Consider the following 12,771-nt stretch of genomic DNA (forward strand, 5'->3'; position numbering starts at 1 on the left):
GTCAGTAGATGTTATACCTGTTTATCTCTAATCTGGAGCAAGTTACCTTCACAGCATAAGTTACCATAGCGATGTAGCCCTGGGAGAAGTGAACCACCTTTATAGTATAGAAACCCAAAGTTAACCCTGAAGCTGTCTGGATAAGGCCTCAGGTCAGCAGTGTTTTGTTTTTTTTTAAACCTCGTGTTTCCTTCTTCTTTCTCTGGTTCAACGCTTGGTCTTTGAAAAGCAAATGTTTCTGTTGATTATGCAACGCTCAGTTTCACTTTGACATAGTCTTTAAAGATTTGCAACCAAACATTGTGAAAGACATGGCCTTACACTGACTACCCCATGCTCCATTTTAGAAAACAGATGGGCATTGTGGCTCTGGAAAGTGAAGCTGACGCATTAATGGCTGCAGCAGCTGACTCTCTGCTTGCAAAAAGATTACAAACAATAAAGAGTTTGTGGGTTTAACCACTAGTTTCACATCTTACAGAATGCAACATACAGCCCAAACTAGGATCATAATTAGAATCAGAAAGGGGGATAAAACAGAGTATGCTCAATGGATATGATTAACAAGTGGTCAGCTAGTGGCTGTGCAGTGTTTGTCTCTCAGCTAAATCTGGCCTATGCTCCCGAGGTCAGGTTTCTAAAGGATAAAACATCAGTGGCAGACAAACCAGTCCAAAAACCCCTAAATTCCAATATTCTTTATTTGTCACATGCATAGTGACATATAAGTGACAACACACAGTGAAATGTGTCCTGAACTGCTCCTTGACTGTGCACAACATTATAAACAATAAGTACATTTAAATAAATAAAAAAACAGAAAATGTACATTGTGCAAATGGAATGTTTAAGTGCTTTGTGCCATATTAGCACAGCAATGTATTGACAGCGCAATGCAAGTAGAATAAACAATGTGTGTAATGTGAACAGGGTGACCAGAGTAATATAAGCAGCAGTGAAGCAGCATGATCAGTCTAGTAGTGTATGATAATAATAAATCAGATATGATATGAAATCTGACAGCGAGAATCCTTAAATGTGACAAGAATATGATATAAGGACCTGTTCCAGGCCCTTATGGTGATGCTATGAGGGGAGTGGGTCTCCTGGGTGTGGCGACGGGTGCTACACAGCTACACAGATCTTATGTCTACAGTTTCAGGCTGTCACAGGCTGTTTCAGAGCTGCTCGGGCTTCATATGTGTGTTTTGGAGAGCCTAATCTGGCCTATCTGCCCTTGAAGCTGTTGAGTATTTTGCATCCAGTAGTTTGCTCTTTCATGATAGACTTGAGTAATAATATCTCTGCCTCACGGAGAATGCTTTTTCTTGGGTAGATGTTCAAGAGGATTTTCCAAAGATGGAAAGGATGCTGTGACCATCTCAGACTGTTCTCTTCCATTGACATCCAGGCTGTTTTTGAAGTGAAGCAAAGTAGAGCAGGGTTCTTTATTATTGCACTGACCTGTAACTGTCTGCATGAAGAAGTTCAATTAGTTTTAATTTGGGCCTGTGTACAGAACGAGCAAGAGTGAATTAAATATAGATATTTCCAGGGAGATAGTTACCATATCGATGCTCAAAATTAAGACAGCAGACACTTTTGGTTATGGTTAAAAGGAAGATGTGTGTCCCAAGAGGAGTCTTCCTGTAAAACAAATATTAAACTGTTAAAATGAATGTAAATTATAACAATTTCATTTCATTTAAAGTATTAAAAAAACATAGTAATTAATATTATTTGAGAGTATCAACAACATCACCTGTGATCATAAGACAGCCGAGGTTTGTTACACACATTAGAAGGAGTTTGATCAAACTCCCCTTATCTGCCACACTGGTTTGCCCCAGGTGGTCTTGATCGGGTGACTGAGCTCCGTCCACGCTTGTGTCCTGTGGAGGAGACACGAAGAAGTCTCCTCCACCGTTAATACTAGTATTAGTATTAACGGAGCTCTTTTGGTTAACACAGAATTTGAGTCTAAGGCACAAATAATGAGTTCTGATTGAGGGTTTTCATAAAATATCTCAAGTAATATACATGTGGTTTTCATGTATTTTCTTCCCAGAACAATGTAATGTAATGGTCTCCATTACAAAACACCATTTTACAACAGCACCAAATCTCCATATCATACCACTATATCATAGATCTTGAAGTTGTAGGTATAAACCCTGCCAGATCCCACAGCATGAGTGCTGGCACCACTGCTGCTTGTCCCTGATCATTCAAATGTGTTCCTTAAGATCCGGCTCATTAACTCACTCACTCACATTACCTCACAGGTACTTACAGCAGTCCACGCTATCTTTCATCCAGCCTTGCTGTCACAACATGTGCTCTCTTGAAAATGCCCCTGCCTGTCCACTCTCCACAGATCTCTGGCTACCGAGGCAGGTCTTAGAGCCAGAGGATGTTAATATGGTAAGTGGACCGGTACTGCTGTAGTGCTTTTCTGCTCAAACTATCTTACTACAAGCCTCATTCACACTTCCTGAACTCTAACACACTCTAACACAACAAGTGCTTTTTTTCTGTGCCTACTTTTAACCTAATGTTCACACGCTCACACTCCCAGTGTGTCAGAGTTCAGCATCTTGCCCAAGGATACTTCCCAACCTGATGTGGGCAGCATTAATCCAGGATGTTTATCAGTCTCAGGAGAACATGCAGACTCTGTATCACAGGGGCCCATCATTGAAACCTGGACTCTCTTCCTGGGAGGCACCATTGTCTGTTCCACATTGTTGACATTCTAAAATACAAAGCTGCAGATGTGCTGTGGATAACTGCCTGCATAAAGACAGATTTTGTGCATTGTGCCTTAAAGATTAGAGTCCTTAAATACGGAGTTAGTTGTAAGGAGGTTGCCTAAGGGTTTGATAGACAAAGAGGGCTCATGGGACAAATTCTAGAGAACAAATGCAGGATTTTCAGCCTGTCTGTACCTTGTATAGCACAGAATAGGAAGGGCACCTCAATCAGACCGAATACTTTCAATGAATAAAGATCTACAGCAGCCCTGCACTGGTGACCCATCTGGACCTCTGGGCACACAGAGGCTAACATGATTTAACATCATCACAAGTAAAATGTTTCTCTCTGAAACTTGGTCAGGGGCAATGACTGACTACCACCATGTGCAAAGTGAAGTGAGTTCATTTACAGGAGCTTCTCAACATCACTCTCACTCCTCTGTCTTCTCTCAGCTAACATAATATCCATGTACATAAAAACACACAGTGACAATAGCATAGTTATTTATTAGGATTGAACATTATATTTCCAGATCAGGAAGAAAGTAGACAAATAAAGCTTTTCTCTCACTTGAAATTTGTACATATTTACAAAATGTGTTGCTCTGCCTCCATCTTTTTTCTTTGGAAATAAAACAGAAACCTTGTACCTCGTGTTTTTATTCCAAAAACATTTCAAGACGATCCTACACACAGCGAAAAAGATGGTGAAACTTTCATTTTTAATGGCTTTAGAAATATTTTAGTGCACGGGAACAACACAGAGGCCGTGTCTGTGACTGAGCTTGTTGGTTGAGGGCTCAGTGTAAACTGATAACACTGTACACTGTACTGCTGTGTGGTGGGTGGGTGGTGCTGGAGTGTCTGCTCCACTAAAATCCATCAGTGAACATCTGTTTGGTTGTGAGTGTGAACAAGTTCATGTGAAACGTGTCTTTAACCCTATAATGCCAACTGTTTCATATTTGATAGATGAGTTTTTGAGACTTTCTCCCCGCCGAAAAAAAAAATTGCTCAACAAATCAACAATAAATAGTAAAAAAACAAAATAAAAACAACCACATATATGCAAAATAATATTTAAGTTCTTTTTTTTAAAAAAATTGTCAGTAGTTTTAATTAACTACATTTGTTTTATAAATGTAATTTTCTAGTAATGATTGGTTCAGGCTTTACAGGGTTAACATGATTTGTGCCACTCAACACAAAAACATGACTAATGTATTAATGGGCTTTTTATGCATAATCTTTAATGGTTTCTTCTCAGTCATTTACCTGCTGCTCATATATTTCACCCACACATACTTCCATCCAAGTGCAAAACTATTTTTAAAACTCTATTTCTACAGTTTTTGAATTAATGCACTAAAAAGAAATGGATATTAGCAGAAATGCTTCTTTAGCCTCTCATCAAAATCTCATCAGCCTCTATTCAAAGACACCGTGTAAACAAAGGTCAGACTGCTGCTAGTGTAAAAATACTACACAGTTTAGCATGTACTGTTCATATACCTGATCTTACTGCTGACTAGTTCCTGACGAGCATCCAGTGCTGCCATCTTTGTCCTCTGTTATCTGTGAGCAAACACTCCAGCAGTGTCACGGAGCGCCACGCGCTTGCAAGTGTGATGCAGGAGCGTCAGTCTACTGTCAGTGTTGGTTTTATTAGTTAACTTTTGTTCTCACCTCTGCTGTTTGGTTAGAGTACTACCTGGTTAGAGCAGAGCTAAAACACTTTTACTGCATTAACCCCGCCCTCTGAAATATGACACTGAAGGCTACATATAATCATGTACACGCCCTGAGCGAGCCTCCCTGTGTGATGCACTGGGAGAATCCAGTTATCTGGAAACATAACGCTGCTGAAAAACAGAAGCACAAGTGATGAATATTTAATGGACTCCTCTCTTTGGCATGTTTGACTGGCTTCCTCGAAATGGCTCTGTTATCTGTGCAGGTATTGTGTTCTTGTGTTGTTCAAAGAGGAGCAGTTCAGCTAGGACATGCCATTTTTGTCATGACGAGAAGCAGCTGTCAACACAAGGGAATGCACACAAGCAGATTCAAACCAGTGGTGTGTATCATAGAAGTCTTCTTCTGACGTGTTTGTTCCACTTTTCAGCACCTGGGCTGTTTAGCATGAGTCAGGTGCTTTTATTAAAAAGAATAGGAATATTAAGCTTCATGTAGAGTAAACATAACAAGTGAGTGCAGCAGTAAGTAAAGCAATGTCTCGACCTCGACTGTCATTCCCCACACAGGTGGATGGAGCACACGAGTCTGTGGGTGTCCAGTGTATGATAGGGTGTTATGCACACCAGCAGGGCTTTGTGAGGGTGAATAAAGGCAATAGAAACGGGGGTTAGAGTGGACCCTTGTCCACATGCAGAGGTATGTAGTGTTCTAATATTACAGTTGTCCTTCTTTGATTTCACTCATGACTGGGTTTGTGGACCATCTGTCTAATAAAATGTCCAATATCGTTATTAAAATCTTAAGTTCAATTTAAATCAGAGATTCTTCCAGAGTATAAAAGTTTGGCGACTTTGATGGGAGAGCCCGGGTCAGTGCATACTTTAAATATGTTGCTGCCGGGTCTGAAATGATAGCTTGGGCAGAAATGAGGGACCAATGAAATGAGCAGGAAGCTTGCTACACTGACATGTAAACAGTGCACAGTCAGTTCTGTATAATGCACATTTCATCAGTACTTTGTTACAAATCAGATTGTAACAAACTGCTGCTACACGTATACCTGCTGCCAGTGATGTGCCAGACACATGGAAGGCACTTCAGCTCAAAATCAAATGAACACAGATTTTTTAATTTAAGGGGGTCTGTTTCATTCACAATGAATGATGGTTTAACTTGCTGTGTGTGTGCGTGTGTGTGCTTCCTAAAAGTCAGGAGTGCATAACAAGCAACAAAAGTTAGCTTCAGCAACACTTAAAAGAAATCTTGCTTGTGATTGGTCAGGTTAAGCTTTTCCAGGCTCAGGTGCTGATGGCAGCTGTCGATGTTCGGACCTGCTGCTGGACAAACTCTTCTGATTCCATCCAGCTTGGCATTAATGGAGCGTGGGCAGGATAGTCTCCAGAGCAGTCTGTTACCTTGGGAAAGCCTTCAGCTAAGTCAGTATGTTACCCTGCCTGACCTTTGACCTTTGATGATACAGTCTTTGTGACGGGAAGGCTGGGGCAATGTCCAGGGCCAAGCAGACAGAGACAGACACACACTGTCAGCTGTGCGACTGGGTGTTAGGAGTTCACTCCTCAGATGAAGAAGTCACTTTCATTTGGAGAATCCAACATCACTGCACCTTTGTTTTCTAAAAACAAACACAAGAGTTATGTAGCAGGATACCAGTCCACAGAACACCGCTCCATCCATGACCGACAACACCGTCTTCACTTTGAGTCGGTTTGACTGTACCTGTCTGCGCATCCTTCCCTCCTTTTCCTTTCTTCTTTTTCTCCTTCTTCTCTTTGGACTTGGTCAGTTGAAGTAGTCTGGAGGGGAGCTGGGACTCCTTCTCTGCTCCCTGAGCCTTAGAGGAGAAGGGGTTGAAGTTTTTGCTCATCCTCTTGGATCCAATGCGGAGGAAAGGTTCTTTGGTTGGGGCGGAGGATGAGAGCTCCACCTGATGTTCACCCACAATATTAGTCATTCAAGGAGTCATCCAGCAGCTTCCTAAACTCTAACACAAATGTGGTTTTAAAGCAGGACCTTGTTCTTACCTCTTTGGCTTGTTCTGCTGCTTCTTTTAAATCCAGATCCAGGGACCCGGTGCTGTGGAACCTTAAGGAGTCGTCTGAGTTTGTGGAGGGAGTGCGCTGGTACCTCTGAAGCTCCTCCGACTGGAAAAATGATTAGATCATGCATGTGAGTGAGACAGTGAAGGATATCTATCGGTTCATTTCCACCAACTGCTTTTAATGCTTCTGTCATGGCTCTGAGAGTCATTATGCCAAATTTCCACTCTCCACCTCCAACACTTGGCATGGAAAGAGGAAGCAGACATGGAAAAACAGAATTCACTACATCCAGTGCATAAAATACTACCGAGTGCATGACATGTAGTTTATTGATTCATTTGTGATGATTAGGTGAACGTGCACAGAGACTACAGCTACACAGCAGCCTGCCTGTGATGACACACTTGCTGACCATCGGCCCGAGTGCATCTGACTAGCAGCACCTTCATCACACATGACCTCTGACCTGCTCTCTCTTTGCATCCACCTTCTGATCGTCTCTCCTCAGAGCCTCCTCGTCTCTGTCCAGCCTCCTCTGCGCCTCCTTCAGCCACTCCACGTCTCTCTGGTACTCTTCTTTGCTCCTCTGTAACATCTGCATCTCTTCTGTCAGCTCCTGACATCTCCGCCTCGTCTGCTCCTCTTCCTCCCCCAGCCTCTCCTCCCGGTCTGCCAGAGCTCTCTCTTTCAGCTCCCACTCTCTCTCTCGTTTCCTCTTTTCTTCCTGATGTGCAGCCTGCTGTTTCTAGAACAAACCACAGTGTGATGTCACAAGAACTGGGCTCAGGAAGCCGGGTTTAAGAGTAGACTTTGATGAAAACGTGAATTCTGTCAAACAATGGAACAATGAGCTCACTGCAGCCATGACTCATCATGTGAAAGCAGCATTAGTGAGAGCTAACCTGCAGGCTGGCCACCTCCTGCCGCTGCCTCTCCAAACTCCTGTGCTTCTCCTGCTCAATGAGGGAGGAGGGGCGCGAGGTAGTTAAAGATGAGAGCGAGGAGCAGGAGGAGGAGGAAGAGATGGACTGTCTGGAGGAGGTGGTGCTGAGTTGGCTGTTCAGGGCTTGCCTCTGGTCCTCAATAAATGAGTCCTGCTGGATGACCACAGCCTGCAGGCAGGGACAGACGGTCAGTGCAAAGTAGAAACACAGCCTGAATGTGACCTCTGCTGTAAACGTATGTGTGTACCTGCAGGGAAATCAGCAGCTCATGGAGACGTGTCACACTGCGCTGGAGCTGCTGGAGAAACACACCATCACACGAGGGTCAGTAAAAACAGCTCAAACTGCTGTTTATACAAATAAGACCTCCAGTATATCACACGACTGGGTTCATCTTTCCTCCTGACATGTAGAAAGAGCTAAGGATGCTCACAGTTTTCAAGAAAAAACAGTTTATGCAACAACTTCTGTCGTTCTGCTGGTGTCTAAGAAGATGTAATGCGTAAACACCACCAGTAGGTGGCAGCACTGGACCTACAACTGTTTGCAGCACACCATTGAACAACAGGAAGAGCAGAAGTGGCTTTGCAGAAAGCTGCAGCAGTAAGTGAAGACAAGCTTAGACTGGAAAATTCTCAGTGACGGCAGCTCATCACAGAAAGGAAGCTGTTATGAAACAGCCACGTCCATATGTTCAGCATCACTTTCAAAGCAGTTTTGAAGGTTTTCTTGTAAAAGATATTCTTTGTCCTGTCCTTATCAGAAGTCCTGTGTGATGCACCTACAGTGATGGAGTAGTACTAGTGTGTCTGTTTGAATGAGGAGCCCACTTACTTCATTGTTTCTCTTCAGCAGGGTCTGCAGGCTGGCAGTGGCTCCCTGAGGCACACAAACACACTTCATGTTAACATGTTACAAAGTGCTGGTCAAATAACAGCAGGATGTGGACTGCAGCGAGCAGAAGTCAGAGGATCGTAACGTTTGGAACCTCTGATGGCTCACAGGGGAAAAGTACATTACTGTGCAAAAACATTTATTGCACATATTTCCATTTTTTAAACATCATTTAACTTTATACAAAATGCAGTGGAAACAAAAACCCAAGCCCTCTGTTGGATATCTCGCCGCAGCTCGTCTCTGACTCCATGACTGTGACGTCAGAGAAGCAGCCTTCAATGCCTGCTCTGACTGACTCTATCAACTACACTATCGACTCAACTTCATAACACTAATACCTGCGCTGATCTTGTTCTTTATTACATATGGATTTCCTACGGTGTTTATAGCAGCCATGCCTCTTCCCATTTTTACCAGTTAGGCAACATTTTGTTTTTGTCACAGTAAAATCTGCAGAAACATATTAAAGAAATGATTCGTCTTAAATGAGATGAATAACCATACGTGAAACACACACATCCCTACCTTCTTCAGCACGCTGTCGGACTCAGTCCTGCGGAGGTCCACTGACTCCTCTCCCTCTTCCTTTTCTCCATCTGACAGTAAGAGGAGGTGAAGGCTTTTAAAGGTTGGTCATGATAAATACAGCTGCTGTGATGACGGCAGAGTCAGTCTCACAGGAGAGTGAACACCTGCCCTGACATCTTTGATGACCTGCTCGTGTCTTACTCTTGCTGCTGTTCATCTGATGACTGTCGAAGCCTCCAAACGTCTCCGCTCGTCTGGGCAGGCAGACTGGTCCCACGGCGCCCCCTGTCAGGCCGCCTGGACCGCAGGCCGCTGCACCAAAACCTCCGCTGACCAAAGCATGCAGGGCCTCCACTGACAGAGAGGAACAGGTTTGAACACGTCATCTCTGAGATGCACATGATGAGAAGTAACCTCAGAGGCCTGCTCACCTTCTCTCACAGCATCATTTATGACCGGCTCTCCTTTGGTGACGTTATCAGGTGTGGCTCTGAACAACATCCGCTCCCTGACTGATGTGTTAGCATCCTCAGGAGACAGACTGCAGTTACCCAGCTCTCTAAAGATGTGTATCTTCTCCTCCAGCAAACTGATAATCTGCTCATCCTTCCTCTGCAGAAGCTCTGGAATCAGGGACAAATGCAAACACATTCAACATGACACGGCACTCCCCACCCACTACAGCACGTTAACTGGAACATCGGCTGCTCACCGCGGATCTCCTTTGCTCTGTTCTCCTGCTGTTTCCGGTCTTCTTCCGTCTCACTTGGGACTCCCTCATCCTTATCTTTCTCCCTGCCAGAACAAAAATGAAGGCCTGGCGTGACATTCAAATACTCTCCGGATTCTGCTTTCAGCTCAGATGAATGCACCACACTGCTCACAACTCTCAAACCTGCACTGCTGGAAACAGAGCAGCTCAAACTCATTTGCTAGATAAAAAATGAAAAGCTTATTTTAAAGGCCCTACAAGCTCTGCACAGAGGTCTGCCATACGGAAGATTTTATTTCTACTTCTTTTATAGGTTTTAATTCATAGTTTCAGTTATTATTGTCAGTCATTTCATCTGAAACTGCTTTTAATTTGGCGATCTCACTTTAATTTAATCATTATTCTAATGAATCTTTTTTTTATTCCTGCTTCACAAACAGTTTTGATGTGTATTAGATTTCTTTACTGGTCAAATGTTGTTGTTTTGTTTCCTAAATGACCTTTTTCGCATTAGTTAGCTGTGCTTGTGCTTAGCTTTGTCTAATGCACCATGCTACATCATGTACAGAGTTTGATGGCAGTGTTATCCACGGGACCTCACACTGTGCAGCACTACTTCTTCCAGCAGGGAAGAAATAAAGTTTTGCTTTTTTGAATAGATAATCCACAAAGCGAGCTCCACACTTTGGAAATGGAGCATCTGTAAACGGACTGTCATACTTGTAGTCTTACTCACCCCTACAAGCCACATTAAAGCATACATCCATACTTTACTTTGTGTTTATCCACCTCACACCCACGGCCTCTTAAAATCACCAGTGCAGCTGAGGCGCATGCTCCGACTGTGGGAGGAAGTCACGCAGGCACAGGGAGAACATGCAGACTAAAAGGCTTCAGCTGGGGTTCAAATGAAAACTTTATTGCTGTGAGGAGACCGTGCTAACCGCTGCATGGTGCTGTGTGCTGAGCACCTTCTACATGTACATAAAACATATTATTTCCTTTGACCCTTCATCTTTGGAACAAATTTCTGCAGTAAGTACTTGAAGTGCATCTGCCAGTGATCTTTGTGTGTGTGTGTGTGTGTGTGTGTGTGTGTGTGTGTGCGCGCATTCTCACATGCACTGCATAGCGTCCTGTATAATGGCCATCCATGTGTTGCGCTCCTCCTTGCTGCTGGCCAACACCTCCACCATTTCTGGCTTTTCTGTGCCAGCTGTGATCAGAAACAGACCTGCAGGAGACACGAGGCAATCCTTGATGAAACCATTGTGGTTCGTGCTGACTAAAAGCCAGACTTAATCACACGGTGACTGAAATCCCCAAAAGATGTGAGAGAAGGAAGGAGACTGACCTCGCTCCTCATTTGCCACTTCTCTAACAATGAGTTTGTGTAAGGAGATGACCGTGGAGCGCTGATCCTGGGAACAAAGGCTCCAAATCAAACAGAATCCTTGCCTGGGTACAATCTTATGTATGTGCCGAGTGCCAAACTTACCAATGAGGCAAATACATATTTCTGGTCTTTTTCCTGAAGAAAGACCAGCACATCTGTCAGGAGCATGGCGTGGACGTCTGCAACACACAGAAACGAAGATTACAGCGAGCTCCAGTCTGAATGAATTCACGTCAGGTTTGGTCCAAAGATGCAAATGTGATGAACCTTTGAGTCTTCCCGCAGAGTTTTTCAGCTGCAGCGCTCCATCGTGCAGCAGCTTCCTCCCTCTGATCAGGTCCTCTTTAGCAAACATTTGACCACTCTTCATCCTCATGATGGACTTACTGTCAGTGCGACTGCAGTGAGACATTACAGGTTTACACTCAGGCACATTTAAGAGCACTGCTGTTTCTGCAAGCTAAGCTTACAGAAAAAATCTGATCCACATGCAGAGAGTAAAACACAGGCTGAACATCAGCACCGCTCTGAGCAGTCAGCAAGACTAGACAAGTGGTATATATGTAGAAGGTACAGCCACTGTCATTTGTAAGGTTTCACATATCAGAATGTAATAAAAAGGTCCTTAGCAGCTCTTAAAATGAGGGAAATACCAACAACGCACGACATATTACACCGGGCCATTTTTTATGCAACAGAAAGTAAACCTAATGCAGGAGCAGTGAGTGTGCACGGTCACTGCACCCATGGGAATGAAGAACAGCCTGAGTATCAGTCTGAGTATCAGCTGATGAGCTTCTTCATCATTCAACGCTCATCAGTTGAAATTGTGCAACGTATACTTCAGACGTTGGTTTGGGAGCGTTTGTGGAGTGCTCTGAGCTGGGCAGGGAGGGGACGGTTTGGTGGAATGAACTGCTCTGATGACCTACATCATGTAGGTCATCAGAGCAGCTGATCCAGGAATAGGTAAACTCCATTACTGACACTACTTTGTACCTGTACACCTCCTTCAGGCGCTGTTTCTTCTCCTGCTGGTTGACTTTATTGTCCACAGCCGTAATCAGCTCCTTCACAAGGCGCAGCGCGTCAGAAACCAAGCCGTGCTCCTTATCCGACTCTGTTCAGAGATTCATAAATAGTTTTGGATGAATTATGTGCACAGTTTTTAGGTGACGTTTAAAGAACAATGAAAGATGCGCTTGACTCCGTGGATGCTGGCAAAGGTCTTCATTCTTACCTTTGGTGTGCTGAAGGATCCTCTGGATCAGAACAGGATATTTGGTGATCCTCTGAGTCACCAACAAAATGCACTCTGGGATGCTGAGCCGCCGCACAACACTGCTGCTCATTGTTCTCTGCACACAAAGATACTGAGGTCATGCATAGATCCCAGACAGTGCAGGTGAGGTCCTCTGATGTGCTGCGTGTACAGAGAGCAGCTCTGACCTTGACGAAAGCCTGGAAGCGTTTATCTTTGGCGTGGAGTTCTTTGTACAGACTGACGGCTTCATTGTGGCGACTGCAAAACTTCCCATAAACTTTCGTCATGCGGACGGAGCTGCAGCCTGAAAACTGAATTTAAGAAGTAGCAAAGGAGAAAGTAAACACAACTCTGCGCTTTCCATAACATGCTGTGAATACTGTAGTTCTTCCATTAACTCAAAAGAACTACAACTTTATGAAAAGATTGCCGTGATCTTTACTGCAGACATTGACACTTCCAAACAACATCCCTGATTTCCAAACAGATATCTTAGAGTTTAACTTAACTAAAAGACAA

At 43.8% G+C, this 12,771-nt stretch overlaps 1 protein-coding gene across 3 annotated transcripts in view; it reads right to left on the bottom strand.

Moving 5' to 3' along the window:
• Window positions 1–3,243: 3,243 nt before the first annotated feature.
• akap13 (A-kinase anchoring protein 13) overlaps window positions 3,244–12,771 on the bottom strand; it is a 61,881-nt gene continuing 52,353 nt past the window's right edge. For 2 of the 3 annotated variants that reach the window (XM_019361194.1, XM_019361193.1), the window contains exons 8-25: window positions 12,438–12,563; window positions 12,229–12,346; window positions 11,988–12,108; window positions 11,256–11,386; window positions 11,091–11,167; window positions 10,947–11,013; window positions 10,712–10,826; window positions 9,593–9,675; window positions 9,312–9,503; window positions 9,082–9,234; window positions 8,878–8,948; window positions 8,290–8,334; window positions 7,703–7,753; window positions 7,414–7,623; window positions 6,978–7,256; window positions 6,494–6,613; window positions 6,189–6,396; window positions 3,244–6,084 (exon numbers count right to left, since the gene is read on the bottom strand). In XM_019361194.1, the coding sequence (XP_019216739.1) occupies window positions 6,029–6,084; window positions 6,189–6,396; window positions 6,494–6,613; window positions 6,978–7,256; window positions 7,414–7,623; window positions 7,703–7,753; window positions 8,290–8,334; window positions 8,878–8,948; window positions 9,082–9,234; window positions 9,312–9,503; window positions 9,593–9,675; window positions 10,712–10,826; window positions 10,947–11,013; window positions 11,091–11,167; window positions 11,256–11,386; window positions 11,988–12,108; window positions 12,229–12,346; window positions 12,438–12,563 (2,223 nt within the window). In that variant the 3' untranslated portion in view covers window positions 3,244–6,028. The remainder of the gene's footprint in view (window positions 6,085–6,188; window positions 6,397–6,493; window positions 6,614–6,977; window positions 7,257–7,413; window positions 7,624–7,702; window positions 7,754–8,289; window positions 8,335–8,877; window positions 8,949–9,081; window positions 9,235–9,311; window positions 9,504–9,592; window positions 9,676–10,711; window positions 10,827–10,946; window positions 11,014–11,090; window positions 11,168–11,255; window positions 11,387–11,987; window positions 12,109–12,228; window positions 12,347–12,437; window positions 12,564–12,771) is intronic. The other variant, XM_019361196.1, reaches the window with a different exon arrangement.

This window comes from Oreochromis niloticus, linkage group LG7 (assembly GCF_001858045.2).
Source record: "Oreochromis niloticus isolate F11D_XX linkage group LG7, O_niloticus_UMD_NMBU, whole genome shotgun sequence".
NCBI lineage: Eukaryota > Metazoa > Chordata > Actinopteri > Cichliformes > Cichlidae > Oreochromis > Oreochromis niloticus.